Raw genomic sequence first — 16,289 nt, forward strand, 5'->3', positions numbered from 1 at the left:
TGCACCTTTAACGAATGGTAGTTATTATCACCAAAAACTTGGGCTCTGGAGAAAGATAAATAGATTTAACCTCTGGATGGATTTCTGTTCAAATCCAAGCCCCACCACTTATTGGGCATATGGACTTGCACAAATCATTGAACCCTGGAATTTCAGTTTCCTAATCTGTATAATGGGATAAGAAAAACACTGAGTTCAACAGGATGTATTCGATAAAAGACATAAATCTGGGTTTTTCTTTTGTACAATCAATTGGACTCTGTGATAAAATTTATATTGGATTGGAAGTGAGGAAGAGTGAGATTAAGGACAGCTACAAGGTTTTTTGTCTTACAGATAGAACTAGACAGATGTGATTGATCAATAGACAGTTGACCCTTGGTACATCAGCCAGCATGTGCATTTCATGAAAATAAGGCACCAAGAAATGTGTTCAGAGAAATCTTGGCAGTAAAGCACTTAGGATGTCTGACACAGATTCAAACAACGGTAGCTGTGTGTTGTTATTACTGCTGCTGCTATAATCCTTGGACAAGAATCGAAGTTAGTGTACACTTCCATCCCATCATTGGCCTCATGCTTAATCATATTTTCTGAAACTGAACCAAGGTTAATACTATTTTCCTGCCAGCCTTTGGACAGATTTAAAGAGAAAATAGATGGGGAACCAGGTTTGAAACTCATAAAGAGCTAAATAAATGCAATGTGTTGTTATTGGTAGGGTTACTGTTGCAAACCTCGTTGGGCTATTGGGAGAACAAGAGAGAAAGCAGATAGACAAGAACTTTGCCAAGTTGTAAGAGGTATTTAATGTATTTAAAGTGAAATCCACTGTGAACTAGTCCAGGTTGCATATGAGTTTGGATTTTTGGATTCTAAAAATCTAACATCCTTTGTCATAAAGTTCTCAGTTTATGCAGAGATTTCTCCAGAATCCTTAAACAACTGTGAATATTTGCACAGAATTATTAGGAACTGATAGATTTCCCTCACCTTAAGATGGCTGCTATATATAATGGCTGCCTCCTTCTTCCCATAATACCTTGGTTCCCACCTAAACCCAGTTCCAAGATGAGTAAGAAATTTTCCACCCAAAGTGGCCTTCTCTTTCCCATAATGCCCTGGTCCCCACCTAAATCCAACCCCAGGATGGCTTCTCCCACCAAAGGACACCTTCTTCTTCCCAACATGCCCTTTTCCTGCCAAAAGAGTAACCTGATACTTGCTGTCCTCCTAACAACTAGTGAAGTCACAGGCTCCTCCAGTCCCTAGCCACGACATCACTCAACCCCACCCCAGCTCCTACAAGCCCCACCCCAGCTTCTATAAGAAGTGCTCCCTACCTAGCCATATTGCTTTTGTCTTTCCTTTGTTTGGAGACAGCCCGGCAGATCGTCCCTGCAATAAAGGCTTGTTGTGGTCTGGTCTGGCCTTGGTTTTTCAGCTCTTTTACCTGACAGGACCCTCTCTCTTGTAATAGGCATGCTTATTCTAAAAAAATTACTCTACCCCTTTTTCAAATAAAAAATAACTTTATTTAGTTGGCCAATTACTGTTGAAGAATTTGTGTGTGTGTTAATAATGGAAAACCTCCTTTGTCCATTTACAGTACAGAGGCCTTTTGCTTTCATATGTTTTTGGAAAGTTCTTCAGAGCAGGCTCTTTGCTGTCTTACATGTTGTACAGGAAACATTCTGGTTTAAAAATGTTTGTGGCTTACTAGGGAAATGCAAGACAAAATATCTTTGTGATTCCGTCTTACTTCAGTCAAAATGGCTACTATCAAGAATGGAAAAAACAATGCTGGAACGGGATGTGGTGGGAGGGCTCCTACATTGTTGACAGGAATATAAACTAGTACAACCACTGTGGAAATCAGTATGAAACATGCTCATAAAACTAAAAATAGAAATACCATTTGACCCAAGTCTACTTCTTGGTGTCCCCTCAAAAGTATTAAAAGACATTAAATTATGGTGACCCACACATACCCATGTTAATAGTGGTACAATTCACAGGAGCTAAGCTGTGGAAATACCCTAGATGCCCATCAACAGATGGTATAAAGAAGAACGAAATCATGTCGTTTGCAAGAAAATAGATGGGATTCAAGATCATTATGCTAGGCAAAATAATCCAGAGTCAAAAAGTTAAGTATTGTGTGTTTTCTCTTATATAAGAAACCTAAAATATAAATAAATACATCAATGAATATAATATACATGATAGGAAACTAGAAGGTAGACTCTTGGAAATGGGGAAGAGGATTGGGAGGAGGAAAGGAAAAGAGGGGTAAAGGACTGAAAGTGATCAAGGTATGTTATATGCATATATGAATCCCCCAAAACAAACACCAGTAGTTTCTGTTTTAAACATTTACAGAAAAGAGAAAGATGTCTGGGGCTTGAAGTAGGCTAGTAGTTAATCTGTTGACTAAATATACCTATGGAGTTTTCAAATACAAAAATGTAGCAGTTTTCCTTATGCTTGTTCTTTGTGACTCTAAAATCTAGTATATACTCTGCCACCTAATTCTTGATGATCTGACCAATTATGTATCTCTATATCCACCCACAATATAGTATAAACTAACAACCTGTGGTGTACTTAGCACAGTTTTTAATTATACATTTTTGAGTGTCTGGTCATTGTCTTTGTAGATTATAAGTTCTACACGGGCAAGGATTAGATTTCTTTTTACCCACTGCCATATCTCAGTACTTAATCTGGCACATAGTAGGCATTCAGTAAATACTTATTGAATAAATAAACAAGTAAATGGCATACTTCCTGCATGGTTTCAAGAACTAGCATTATCACATATTATGAATTAATCTTTCTTTTGCCCTATAAGTATAATCACAACATCTCCTGAATACAAAGCCATATTCTGTATCTTGTACACTTCTCTCTTCTTAAAGAGAGCCACCATCTTTGGGGACTGCCTTCCCAAGAGGACTATTTCATCCTTTCCATTTCTTTAATGGCTATTCTCTTGAACAATAATGCCATCAAGTGTGCCATTTTTTCCCAAGGTCTAGGTTGGCCTACTTTATTAGAGGCCTTGATCCCTTTACTTGGGAAAAAATGTAGAAGTCTAAGTTGGGTGGGTAGGGCTCAGGTTTCTCCAGGAGGATCACACATGGAAACAGCTGCTGGCAGAAAGCACACTGGATAAATCTGAAGACCATGGCTTTTAGAAGCAGCCAGGCAGCCTGGTACATACTACTGGCTCATCTACACTTTCAGGGTCATCCAAGTGCCCATGAATTTTGAAGTTATTTAACATATAACATATTAGTAAAATGCTAAAATGACATAGTTACTATTCTTAATACACAATCCTACTCCACACTTGAAACCAAACAGGCACACCTATTGTTAACAGTGAACACTGCTAGGTCAATGTCAGTTCTATAGAATCTGATTTTGAAATAAGAATGGAATATTATATGCACATCTTTTTTATGTGCAACATGATTTTATGTACACTGTATATCATACCAAATAAGGCTATTACATAGAAGGAATACATTATTAAGGAGTTATTGGATTTTAAACAACATAGTTTGCTATCAAAACATGCTGAGGGAGAGTGCCCAGCTTGTTTAAATAAATACTGATTTTCTCTCTGTTAGTTTCATACTCAGTGAGAACCTGGGCTGAAGGAATGTAGGACCTTCTGAAACGGAGGAGGAAATTCATTCTCCACCCACTAACTCACTTTCTTTCCTCTCATGTTTTCAGAAGGAAAGCTCGGATAGCTGTGAAATCTTAAATGTATTTTTTTTAGTAAGATGAGCTTGTTGACCTCCTGCATATTAGTGACATGAGTGGCCTTCTTTGGGAGCTGATTTTATTCTAAAATTCCGCTGTTGCTTTAAAAATGAGTCTTAGCAGATTCCTTGCTAGAGAAGGAGGAGGAGCTGCCAAGAAGCAGGAGTGAGCTGAGTACTAACTGAACATACCCAGCCCTCCCTTGCAATCTTTGTAGCCTCTTCAAGATAAGGGAATTTGTATTACTTTGTGACATTTTACTAGGGTGAATAGAAACATCAGCTTAGGACAAATGTCTGGCCTGGATGTCTGCAAAGTCTGAGTCTAATTAATGACTGCTGAGGCAAACAATTTTTTAAAGATTTTTCTGCCCTAGTACAGGAACTACAATTGAGTCTATTTATGTGTTTTATCCAGGCCTGCTGATGTGAATGGAGCCCAGAAAGCCATCTTTTATAAATGCTATCTTGGAGGAGAGGGCGGGGGAAGAAGTGAGCCTGAGGGGGATTTTACAAGAAACAGAGCTATCAAACTGCCCATTTATGGGGTAGTGTAAGTCTTCCATGGGTCACAAGTGCTGTATTGCTTTATAATGCTCTGGGTTGCTTTATAATTAATGAATATGCAAAGCATAGTACTGGAAATAATGCATGTGGGGTGGTCTCTGTGACTGCACAACTCAGCATATGTCCCTGAAGAATGACATGCAGCATGGATGAGATCCAAGGACCAAGCAAGAGGTCTCACAATGGATGCTACTAGAGACCAGAGTGAGGAGAGTTTGTGGTGAGGGAGAGACCAGGGCAGGCTCCATGGAGAAGACTGAGCAGTGCCTGTGTTGAGACAAGCCTTGAGACGGGATCTGGATGGGAAAGGAAGAGAAAGGGGTTCCTGCCAGTGACATATAAGCCTGATCTAGAAGGCTGCTGCTGCTGTGATGTGCTCGCCACCCTTTTGTTTAACGAAGTCAGACACCTTCCAGGACTGCAGAACTGCAGCTGCTGCAATTTTAATTGGCAAGAGAGCTTTAACATTTCCCAGGGGGGTCGTGGAAGAGTGGAGGTGAGGGAAGCCTGGAAGACAGACTCTGCTTTTGCCTTAGTTTTGGTAGGGATTGGGCCAGATTTGAGAGTGCATTTATTCTACCTTTCCACGAGTAGGAGAGAGAAATCAGTACAGGAGCTGGTTTTTATAAATAAAAACAGATTTATATATACCGTGGAATAGATTTATTCCCATTTTGCTGAACTTACAGATTTCCTGATAACAAGGGGGTTCGTGCCAAGGCTTGCAAGACATTCTTAAAAACACTGCTGTGTTTGCTCAATACTTCTTGTTTATTGTTGATCAAACACACAGAAAGCTCTATGTGCTGCTGACTCACCCTTGAATTAACAGAAAGCCAAGCACAGGCTTAAATAGCTATCCTAGGGAAATGCACCCAGATAGAGATGGCTTGGTGACAGCCAGGTTCTCCTTTCCATATACAGAGCTCCTGCTTCTAGGTACTATCCTCAACTGGAATGAAGTTCGGACAGCTGGCAGAAAGAGGCATTGTGGTGACAGGGTCAAGTGTCAGGATTCAAAGCTGCCAACCTATTTCAGTGTTACCTGAACTCCAGTTCATGCAGGGTCCCATTTTTGTGCCTGTAGCACTTTTGAAAAGGCAAAAACAAAGACCCACGAGCCTTGCTTCTTATATTCGCTTGAGGGTTGGTGCTAAATTCACCAGTTGTGGTCAGTGGAAATTCCCCAAAGAAGCTGCAGTAAGAGAAGGCAAATGAATAGTTTCTTCCTCCACAGTTTTACTGGTTTAAAGGGCACATAATTTTATTGCTGTATTCTGAGGAAGCAAGTAGAAATACTGTCATGAACTTCAAAGGTAGGCTCTCGTACAAGTGTGTTGAGGAAGAAGTTCCTTTTGGTCTGAATATGGCCCTCTGCAATCTTTGTAAGAGCCCATTCAAGCTAAGGGAATTTCTGTTCCATCAGGACATTTTAATCCACCAGATAGAAATAATTGCTTAGGGGAAACATCTGGCCTGAATGTCTGCAAAGTCTACTTGTCAAATTGTCACCTTCTCATGATGATGAGACTTCATCCATTGACAGTGGTTGTATTTCTGGAGGTACTTTCCAGCCAGCTGTAAAAGGCAGAAAACTCGCCTGCCACTCGCTGTGCACTCAGACCAGGACACAGATTCTGATCTTGATTTTGCTTGGGCTGTAACTATGGGAACTATGTCAAGCCACTTCACAGTTTTGGTGCGCTGTGTCTTCCTCTCTGAAGTGGAGCTACTTCCTCTCCTACTCACATTATTCAGTAGAGTTTGGTGGTCATTCCCACCATTAGAGACAGACCTGGTCTATTCTGGATCACTGCTCATTGAACTGTATGACTTCATAGTATCTGCTTTATAGAAAAGGTAAGCATGTCTACATCAAATGGTGCTTGTGACCATGCGATGACATGATTATCTAAAATGATTTGTACAGTGCCTGGCGCGTGGTAAGACATGGGCACTATTTGAACCTTTCTAGGAAACAGGTAGGAGAAAGAAGGGGCTCTAGAGTAGGGCCTAGTTCCTACTCTGCTTCTGTCTTTGAGGTGGGTGCTCTTGGACAGGTTATCTGGGCTTTGGTTTATTCACCTTTAAAATGGGAATGAGAATCTTTACTCAAGGGCAATGTATGGTTTGTTTGTTTATTTAATGTGCTATGGATTGAACCCAGGGCCTCGTGCATGCTAGGTGAGCATTCTATCACTGAACTACAGTCACAGTTCATGTATGGTTTTGTTTTTGTGGTTTTTTTGTACCAGGAATCGAACTTGGGACCTTGCGCTTGCGAGGCAGGCGGCGGAACCACTGAGCTAAATCCTCAGCCCTCATATATGCTTTTTAAATATAATAATATTATGTGGGGTAAAGAAAATATGTTTATGGTCTCAAAATGGGTTCTCTACAACTCTGATTTCCTTCTGCCTTTTCCTGTCTTCCACAGAAGAGAAAATGGAAAATAAGTGAGAACACTATAAAAAATAACTCACTATATAAATTTGACATATAAGTACTTCTTCCTTAAAAGTGAGAGGATTAAAGAATAGTGAAACGACAAAAAGATGCATCAGATTAAGGGAGCAGAGAATTGGGGTTTGAGTTCATCAGCCTGGATGACCATCCCTGTAATCAGCACCTGCTAATCCTAGCATCAGGGAAACCCTCACATCCAAGCATCAGGGAAAGAGTAAGACTCTGGAGTCAGACCTGAGTTCAAATTCTCCACTCGATCAACCCTTTGTAACTCAGTTTCCTCTCTTGTGAAATGGGGTTAATAAATCCCTCTTCAGAGAGAGGTTGTGAGGTAAAATGCTTAGTGGAAAGATGCTTAATAATCAGGATTTTTCTTCTTCACACAGTCACAGACCTCAGTACCACTGATTCCGAGTGTTTGTTTATTCATCATCCCCAGGGGTTATGGATAAGATTTCCTGAGCCATGATTGTAAGATTTCTTTATAGTCAGACTTTGCATCTGGCTATTGTATCCCACTGCCCTTATAGGAAATACTGTGGCCTTCAAATCTGCCTGCTTCTTTGTCTCTGCAGTTTTCCACCTTGAACACTTCTTGTTCATTCTCCTAGTCACCATTTTAGGGTCATGCTTTGCAAGAACATCCTATCCCTGCTCTTCCAGTGGACTGTTCCTTTTCATCCTTTATGTTGTCTCTTCACAGGAGCCTGGGTTCTCTGTCAACCCATTTACTCTTAATCTCTGGCATATGCTATTTCCTTTATACCATTCACCACAATTTAAATTATATATTTCCTGTGTCTTTCCTACTAGACTGTAAAGTCTACTTGGATGGGGCCTGCACCCAATTCACTTATAACTGAGTGGTCAGAACCTGGCATGCAAGGTTTTTCAATGAATATTTGATCAATGAATAAGTATTAGCCCCTGTATCTTGATTTCAGGTTTGAAAATACAGTCTTTATGGGCAGAAAACTTTATGAGCCATGTGAGTTTATTAGAAGCTGCTTGGCAATCTTAACTTTGGATAATTAAGCCAGTCCTATTTTATTATGAGAAAATAACAAAACAGTATCCATGGGATCAAGCTAGAACAGATTCTTCAGATGGAGGAAAAATGAGGGCTTTCTTTTTAATATCTTAAAGGGGAAATAAACCTACTTCTTAAAAATAGCCAACTCATAGACCATAATTATTTCTGTCTGATTTAAGAGATGAACTCTGCTATGCTTTCCTTTGTTTCTCTGTCCAAGCAAACAAATTAACAACTGCCATAAACATGGGTTTTGAGTATTGGCAGGATCAAAACCACTAGTATAAATTCCAGATAAAAGCTCATAAGAATGTTATCATTCAGCTAAAAGTCCGGAGACTGATGTCTCAAATTATTTTTCTTCCTTTTTTGTACACAGTTGCACTAAAACTTCTAACTTATCCTTGGAGTTATTTCCATTTGAGCATGAGGGGAGCTTTACAAACACTCAGGCTCATGTTGAAGTTGGGTGAGTTGTTAGGGCTAAAATATTCAATGACACCCACTGCTTTACACAGATAAAAACATTCTAATTATTTGTGTAGGAACCAACTCTTGAATGATGTTAGTCACATGGCTCATTAAGAACCTTTGAACAGATAAAAGATTTGTCCTTGTTTATAATCCAGTTATCTGAAAGGCAGGTCTACTGTCACAGCCTCCTGATTGGGCTACTGTCTCTGGTGTCTTCCTTCTATGTAATGCAGAGACAGTCAATAACTCTTTTCTTAAATATCAACAGTTATGTGTTAAAAATGTTTCAGTTATTTTATGAAGAGATGAGAGAGGAGATTAAAGGCTCCAAACATGAAGAAATGATACAGTGCTGGAAACATTAATTACCCTGATTTGATCAGTACACACCATATACATGTATTGAAACCTCAGACTGTGTTCCAGTAAGAAGTACATTTATTGCATGATAATTTAAAAGTAAAAATTAAAAAATGCTTCAATGATGGGCCGGGGATTTAGCCCAGTGACACGGCGCCTGCCTCATAAGCCCGAGGTCATGAGTTCAATCCCCGGTACCAAAAAAAAAAAGCTTCAGTGATACCACCCACTGCCTAAAAATTGGAATCAAAACCCTTTCAAAGATCTTGCAAATTTGTTCCAGTCCAATGTCCAAGCTTGTTTTCCATTACTCCTGAAACTCTCCTATCGGTCAGATGTTATCATTACCATAACGTGAATGTGCTCTGAGAAGGGGGCCAAGGTTGTGCCGTCTCTATGCTGGCAACACCCACCCCAATCCCCTGATCTTTCAGTGACTCTAATCTCTTCAACACTCTCATGAAGGCTCCTACCTAGAAGAATCCACCTCTGAGCTTCTGGAAGATTCAATGTCAGCCCCAAATCCTGCTTAGTCATGTTTCACATTCTTGGGTTGTTGTTTTATATGGTATTGTAGTTTGTATTGCTTACATTATCATGTGTGCCTCACAGTGACCCCAGAAATCTAAAGCTGGGTTCCCTCACCCATGGACCCATCCTGAGTCTGATGCCTCTCTACCCTTTCAATAATTCCTACTTTTTGGTCAAGGTAGTTTAAGTGGGTTTTTGGTCCTTGCCAACAAATACATTTGGAATAAAACAAATGTCATTTGTGTATATTTAAGATAGGAATTTCCTACCTGATGCAGGATTATTTTCACAATTTTCAAAACTTATAGTCACATATATCAATCTGCTAAAAGTATACCTGGTCCACTTATTTATTCAAAAATGTAGATTCAAAACAAGCACATTCCTTGGATTCAACTCCAATTGATTGCAATGGAATCTTCTGGGAATAGGACCTAAGAATTGGTATTACAATTATTCTCAGGTGATTTTTTTTGTGCATATTCAAGAAAATTTAGAGGATCAGGGGAAGCTGATATTAATGTCCGTCACATGATGAGCATGGGAAGTGGAAAAGAAAGTGATTCATGTGCCTTGAGTAGCTATTATGTGCCTGGAAGGATAGCAGGTATGTTCACCAATAATTACTGTAATCCTCAAAAAAAAAATACAGGTGATATCAGGGGGTCTAAGTTGCCTCTTCTGGCCAGGTAACACAGGTTCAGCCTGCTAATGATACAAAGGCAGCTTGCCTGCAGTCACACCCAGGAAAGCTGAGGTTGGTCAAATGCAAATGACCAGCCACCAGTCTGCCCAGTATGAGAACTGAGAGGGTGCCTGAAGTTTGGCTCACTGACCACTCAGGGTCCCTTTCAGCTTTTAACTTTCCATTGCTGGGAAGAGCTGGCACAGGAGTATGAGAAGAGAAACAGCAGGAAAGGCTGGAAGGAGACAGAGTATGCAGCAGACACAAAAAGGAATGTTCTCTGAGGCATAAAAACACCAGCCTCAGTGAGAGGGAATGGGGGCATTAATTGCGGATGGGGGACAGAAAGTATCTGCCATCCCCCTTGGAGGATGTGCCCTACTCACAGAGTGGATGATGCCTTGCAGAGCCTGGAAGCCGTCGTTCACAGGGAACACATGATCCTTACTGTCTGCAATCCGGGCCAGCTGCAAATGCGCAAACACAAACACACATGAGATACGTCAGGTGAGGATGTGAAGGAGGAAAAAGCGACTTCGTCTGCGCTTCCCACTTTCATTTAGAGCCCAGAGGACCTTGAGGCGTTCACTGGGCTCAGGGCCTCCCCTAAGGGTCTTCAGCTGTAACGATCTTACCAGTGGCTCCCTTGGAGCAGGCCCAAGGGGCAGCTCCAGCTTTTACATTTGTTTTAATACTTTTCTCCTTGGAGGCAGAGGTAAGATTACCCAGCTGGATGAATATTTGGCCTGGGTTGGTATATTTATGGATTTGGGGACAAGCCATTGGCTTGTTTTTCTCCCATTCACCCAAATTCCTGTTGGCAACTTTATTTGAATGAAATAGACTCAAGTTTCCTTTCAGAGAAATTTAAAAAATAAATTCAGGCTTTGATGTTGGGCAATGTCAATGAATAGAGACCCCAGCCATTCACCCAAAGCATGCATAAAGAAAAGGGATCAAGGAGAAGCTGATCTACAAGTTTTCCACCCAAAAATCTTTGTGTAGTTCTGTGATTGCCACAGTCAGTCAGTGCCAGTGTATATGGAATACCATTTTTTGTTTTTACTGACTGCAAAAATAACATATACTCATTGTTAAAACAAGAAAATCCAAGAAAGTTAAAATAAAAAGAAGTCATTCATAATCCTTCCCTCTACGTGTCTTTATTAACAATTCAAAATATAGTTTTAATACTTTTTCAATGCAAATATATGCATATTTAGTCTAAGGGGGCAAATACTCTTTTCACTGCTTTACTACTCTATTTTATTCATTCAATAATATATCATGAGCATTTGCCTATGCCATTATAACAAAAAGAAATTATGAACTACATTGAGGAACATTTATTTAGGTTGTTAGCAGTTTTTCAAAATTGGCTTATATGTATTTGTGTACATTTTTGCCCCACTTGTCCAATTATTTCCATATTTTGTATTGAAAATGTGTTGGACTTTTAATAGGCAAACGTAATATGTATCATTTAAATAAAAATATACTTGTCAAATTAAATGAAAAGAAAATAAGTTAAAGATAATTCAGATCTTGTCAATTTACTTTGAGAAAGATGCTGTTTGGAAGGTCTGTCCACCAATAATTTCTTCCTGTATAACATTTCAGGAAAAATAGCCTATCTAAAGGATATTTATCTTGCTGATGCATCATCTCTATGGAATGCACAGGTTTTCCATTATTCATGAGGCCAACAGTCCCCAAACCTGAGGAAATTCACCATCATACCTGTGTTTCATTGAAGTCTTTCACACCAACACAGTAAACGATTGCACCGAGATCTCGGGATCTGTTGGCCTGGGTCAAAGAAACAAAAAACATTAGAGAGAGGTAGTGGCAAATGCACTCTTGTTGAGTTTTCCAGACTAACTTTAACAATCAGGTTCTTGAGCACCAACCATATGCCAGGTACCATGCCAGAGAAAGCAAGCCCCATTCCTAAGAGACTCATACCCCAGTTAACATCACACTTTAACATAATCTGGGAGGAGAGTGATTAGTCCAGTAGGAAGTACTGAGAAAGCTCCAGTGAAGTAGAGTCTTGATAAAGGGGTTTGAAAGGTGAGGAAAGTAAAGGGAAAGTGCAGGCTAAGACAAATTACAATAAATCTTCGTGATGGAAATATTTCCTGCTGCTTTCAGGATAAATCAAACTTTTAGAGTCAGTCTAACACCAGTTTTATCTGCAACAACTCTATGACACTTCTGTAGCCAGGCTTCCTACACAATTATGAAGAATGGAAAGATTCAATTTCTTTATATCTCCAGTTTATCTTTCTTTTTTCAAAAAGCTTTCTTTACTAGAGTTGGCATTCTGAATATTTTTCTCAGTCTGTATGGACCATACCTAAAATTCCTTTATACTGATCCTTATTTTAAACCACCAACATTCATCATTTCCTTTACTTGCAGTTCTTTCCTTATTAGGATTTTTACTTTATTTGACCATTATTTATCACACAAATAAGCTATTTGGCATTAGCATCACATAGTTTCAACCTTAGAATATAGAAATGTATTATTTCCCACATGCTCAAGGCAGTGTGTCATATGATTTGTGTGTTTCCCTGTGCTGAATCCTCTGTACTAGTGAGAGAAGGAAGGAATAATGAAAGCAGAATATATTTCATGGTAAGACCCACAAGGGCACCAACTGTGTGTCACTCACCTCTGTGTCTCTAGTGTCTAGCAAACACAGCAGTCAAGAGCTCGAGGTAAGTGTAATACTGTGATTAACTTCCTCCAGAGCTCAACACCTCCCTCCCTCTCTGCCTGTCTTTTCCCCTCCTATATTTCTTTTTACTTTAGCCTGAATGAACCTGTGTCACCAACAAAGCTTCAATACATTCCCATGGTTAGCTTGGTTCCTTAGCCCAATGGTACATATAGCTTAAATCTAAATGGAAAGGATTTCCTAAGTATAACATAACTTGCAGTTCTTGAGAAAACTTCTTTTTCTAAGTCCAATTACACAAACTAGGGGCTTTACTTATAGAATTCTTTTACTTGTATTCAGAAGTATTTTTTAAGAACATAAAAGAGGAAAGAAGAAATACAGAAGAGATTATAATTAACAACCAACTGCTACTCAATTTTGGCACTTAGAGTGAGAATCTCAAAAATTAGGACATTCTGACAAGATTGACTCTTAATGTATTTCAAGCAATTCTTTCCCCTTTTCTTGTTTTAGTAGAGAATAGGATGGAAAATAAAGGGAAAAGGGTACCAGTGATTTTTGTTTAAAAGTGATATATGACATGTAAAAGCTGTTAAAGCAATACATTGCCTTTAGTAAAGATACGGTATATATATTTTTATCCTTCAAAACAGAACAACATGCACAAATTTTGAAAGGGAAAACACATACTACGTGTAAGACATGAAAAGTCACTTAAAAATGAATCATTATGATTATTTTTACATATGAAACACTATTCAAACATTTTATAGAGAATGCCTATCACTTTAACCAAGTACAAAGTGCAGCCCATTTTGGAGAGAAGCCCCATTTCCCTGTTTCTTTTTTGGAGGTGGGTGGGGGTGCTTTGGGGATCGAATTCAGATCTTAGGGAGACTAAATACATCTTCTACCACTGAGCTATACCCCCAAACCTCCAGGTACATGTTTAGACACTGGCCAAACCATTCCTTACCTCCCTCTCTGAATAGAAAAAGAGATCTTCATGGAGTTCCCCATCAGTCAAAGCAATGATGACACTTGCTGTCCGGTATCCTGCTCAAGAGAACACAGACCAACTCAGTCTTCCTGCCTTACCCGGGAAACTTTCTCTCAGTCCTAGGATTTTTGTGTCCTATAAATTCAACCACCTAAAGTCAATATTGTGAGGATCATCAACTCTTTGGGGCCTGGATGCAACTCCAGCATGAAGAATGCTTCCACAGAGACAGACTAAAGGGGAAGAGATTTGGCTTCTGCGTTTCTTAGCCTTATCTCAACAAATGGTTGAATCAGATGTGGCCAAATGGCCACAGAACCAATGGACAGGGGTGCCTCCAGTTTACCAAGTGTGATTACTTTCTGTCAGCAATCCATATGATTATCATCCAGGCGAGAGCAAACCCCACCACCTAGACTTTTTTGGTCCTTCTCACATTCTATAGTTGATCCCAACACTATCCTTTGAAGACAGTTTGGTAAAAACTAATAGTAATCATGATTTGCAAGGTGACTGAACGTATTACAGCAGTTGGCTAGACCTACTACAATTCTTTCAGTGGTACTTAGACTTCTAGTAACAATGCTCAAAGCTGATTTATTTTAGCAAGTTTTGGTGTTGACATTGGGTCTGTTCTACTTGGTGTAGTTTAAAATCAAACAGGAAGTAGATACTTCTACAGGCCTAAGGAGGAAAATCCCTACTTCTCCCACTATCATATTGATATTAAATGTAATCTTTTAAGAGATTTGTTTGAGGTAAAGAAGTAGCAGCCATGAAAGTTGTGGTAATAATAGCTGAAATAATAATAGTTATTATTTCTATTACTAGGTACTCTACTAAGTATGTCTTTTGTATTCTTTCATTTAAATGAAGGAAAGCTTAGACTAAACGATTTAAATAACATATCCAACTCACAGTAATAAAGACAGTAGGAAATCAGAGAACAAGATAATTAGATTTGACACAAAACTCCAAGACTTCAGTAATCAATCCAAGTATTTACTAATTTAATGAATTCAACATGCAAAACTATTCTTGGGAATTACAGCTTGTGCCCATATGGAATCTTAAATACTTTTATACTATAACTCGGCACTAACAGAACAGTAGAATTTGACTTGGAACATGTCATCTTTCCATGCATTTTTTTGCAATGAGGTGTGTATCCAAAGATTACTGACAATATCATGCACATATTTTGAATCATGAAATTACTGAGGCACCTCAGAAACAGAGATAAACACTGAACATTTCATAATGGTAGTTTATACTCTCATCTTACCTTGACTGTTTTCATAATAAATCTGTTCACTGGCCTGAAAAACACAAGAACAAGGCATTAGACATTTAACCACTGTTTGCCACTCCAAATAGCATATTGAGTAGTGGTTTGGCATTGGATATGCAGCCAGGGAAAGTCTTGGTTCTTTACGTAATTCACACAGGCCTCACTCAATGATCCCAATGAATGACATTCAGGTAAAGTTATCTCACATGTAATGTGAACATGGATTGATGTCTTGCTTCTCAGAGCCTTGCACTTGTTTCCCTTAAAGTCACCAGAATTCTGTCTCAACCATTGATTCTGCCACCCAGCAAATGTCATTTTGGGAATTGAGGGGACTTGTGTGTGGTGTGACTCATGAGTGCCATCCAATCATCGCTAATAAACCATCAATGTCAGCAAAAGGAGGAAAATAATCTTTCTTTTAGTTCTTTGGATACAGCTATCAATGTACACAGTGCACAAGTTTATAAGGACAAAAATTATACTCTCTTGCTGTTGTGTGTTGTTCAGTTCTCTTAATCGATGTGCTTTATTACATGAGCCATCCTTTGTTGATATTTTAATAACACTCTTCATATTTGGAGTTTAAAATTGTCTTAAAATTACCCTTTCAAATCCTTCATGCATGTAAGTGTCTCCTCCTGGTAGAACTTTTTGGAGTTCTTCTAGGCCTTGACGAATCTGTTCCCTGAAATCCAAAGATACTCTGTTAGTCTTAGTAGAGCATTTTTAAGTAAAAATGGCATGCTGTTGGTAGTGATGCGTACAGTTCTTATTTCCATGGATACTGATGTATTACCCCAATAGTCTCCTGAAAGTCACCAGAGAGAAGGTCTTTGCATTACACTACCCATCCAGGGTCAGCCATGGCATAGGATGAGTGAAATTTCAAGGACTGAGGGAAAGGACCCTGCTGCAGGGACCCCACTTGCTTGTGAAAGTTTTCTTTCCCCACAACGTGGACAGTTTTCATTCTGTGCTGGAAATCAGTCTTAAAATGCAACTGCTGCCAAGGGGCCACATATCAACTCAGGCAAAGATGTGAATAGTTCCTGTGAGCCAGAGGGAGCCAAGTACCAAGAAGCCAGGGGAAGGCCACCACAGGGACGCAGTGGGAACAGGAGGTGTCTGGAGCAAACTGCTAGGTGCACAGTTGTGCCAAATGAAACCATGCATTCAAGGTTGAAAATAAAAGCCTAAGGAATCAACGCTTTCTAGGACAACCCAGAATGTTTTCTGTGGGCTGGTGCATGTGTTTTCTTACTCCGGTTGCTCAAGGTGACAGCAGGGGAAGGAAGAGGAGGTGCGAGATGGCAAGGGGAAAAGTGCAACTGGCAGTGGGGAATGTGAGCGGTTTGGAGCCCAAAGGAAATCCTTGCAGGCCATTCTTTCTAGAGTGTAAGATGTCCACTTTTGT

The 16,289-nt window shown here is 39.5% G+C and overlaps 1 protein-coding gene across 3 annotated transcripts in view; it reads right to left on the reverse strand.

The window, feature by feature from the left end:
• The window catches only part of Antxr1 (ANTXR cell adhesion molecule 1), a 311,693-nt gene that overhangs the window by 227,408 nt on the left and 67,996 nt on the right, over window positions 1–16,289 (reverse strand). For all 3 annotated transcript variants that reach the window (XM_021262513.2, XM_004849931.3, XM_087216268.1), the window contains exons 4-8: window positions 15,479–15,560; window positions 14,867–14,900; window positions 13,558–13,637; window positions 11,633–11,701; window positions 10,279–10,359 (exon numbers count right to left, since the gene is read on the reverse strand). In XM_021262513.2, the coding sequence (XP_021118172.1) occupies window positions 10,279–10,359; window positions 11,633–11,701; window positions 13,558–13,637; window positions 14,867–14,900; window positions 15,479–15,560 (346 nt within the window). The remainder of the gene's footprint in view (window positions 1–10,278; window positions 10,360–11,632; window positions 11,702–13,557; window positions 13,638–14,866; window positions 14,901–15,478; window positions 15,561–16,289) is intronic.

The sequence above is a fragment of the Heterocephalus glaber genome, unplaced genomic scaffold, assembly GCF_053883595.1.
Source record: "Heterocephalus glaber isolate CG9 unplaced genomic scaffold, H.glaber_assembly_v1.0 deba00001457, whole genome shotgun sequence".
Lineage (NCBI taxonomy): Eukaryota > Metazoa > Chordata > Mammalia > Rodentia > Bathyergidae > Heterocephalus > Heterocephalus glaber.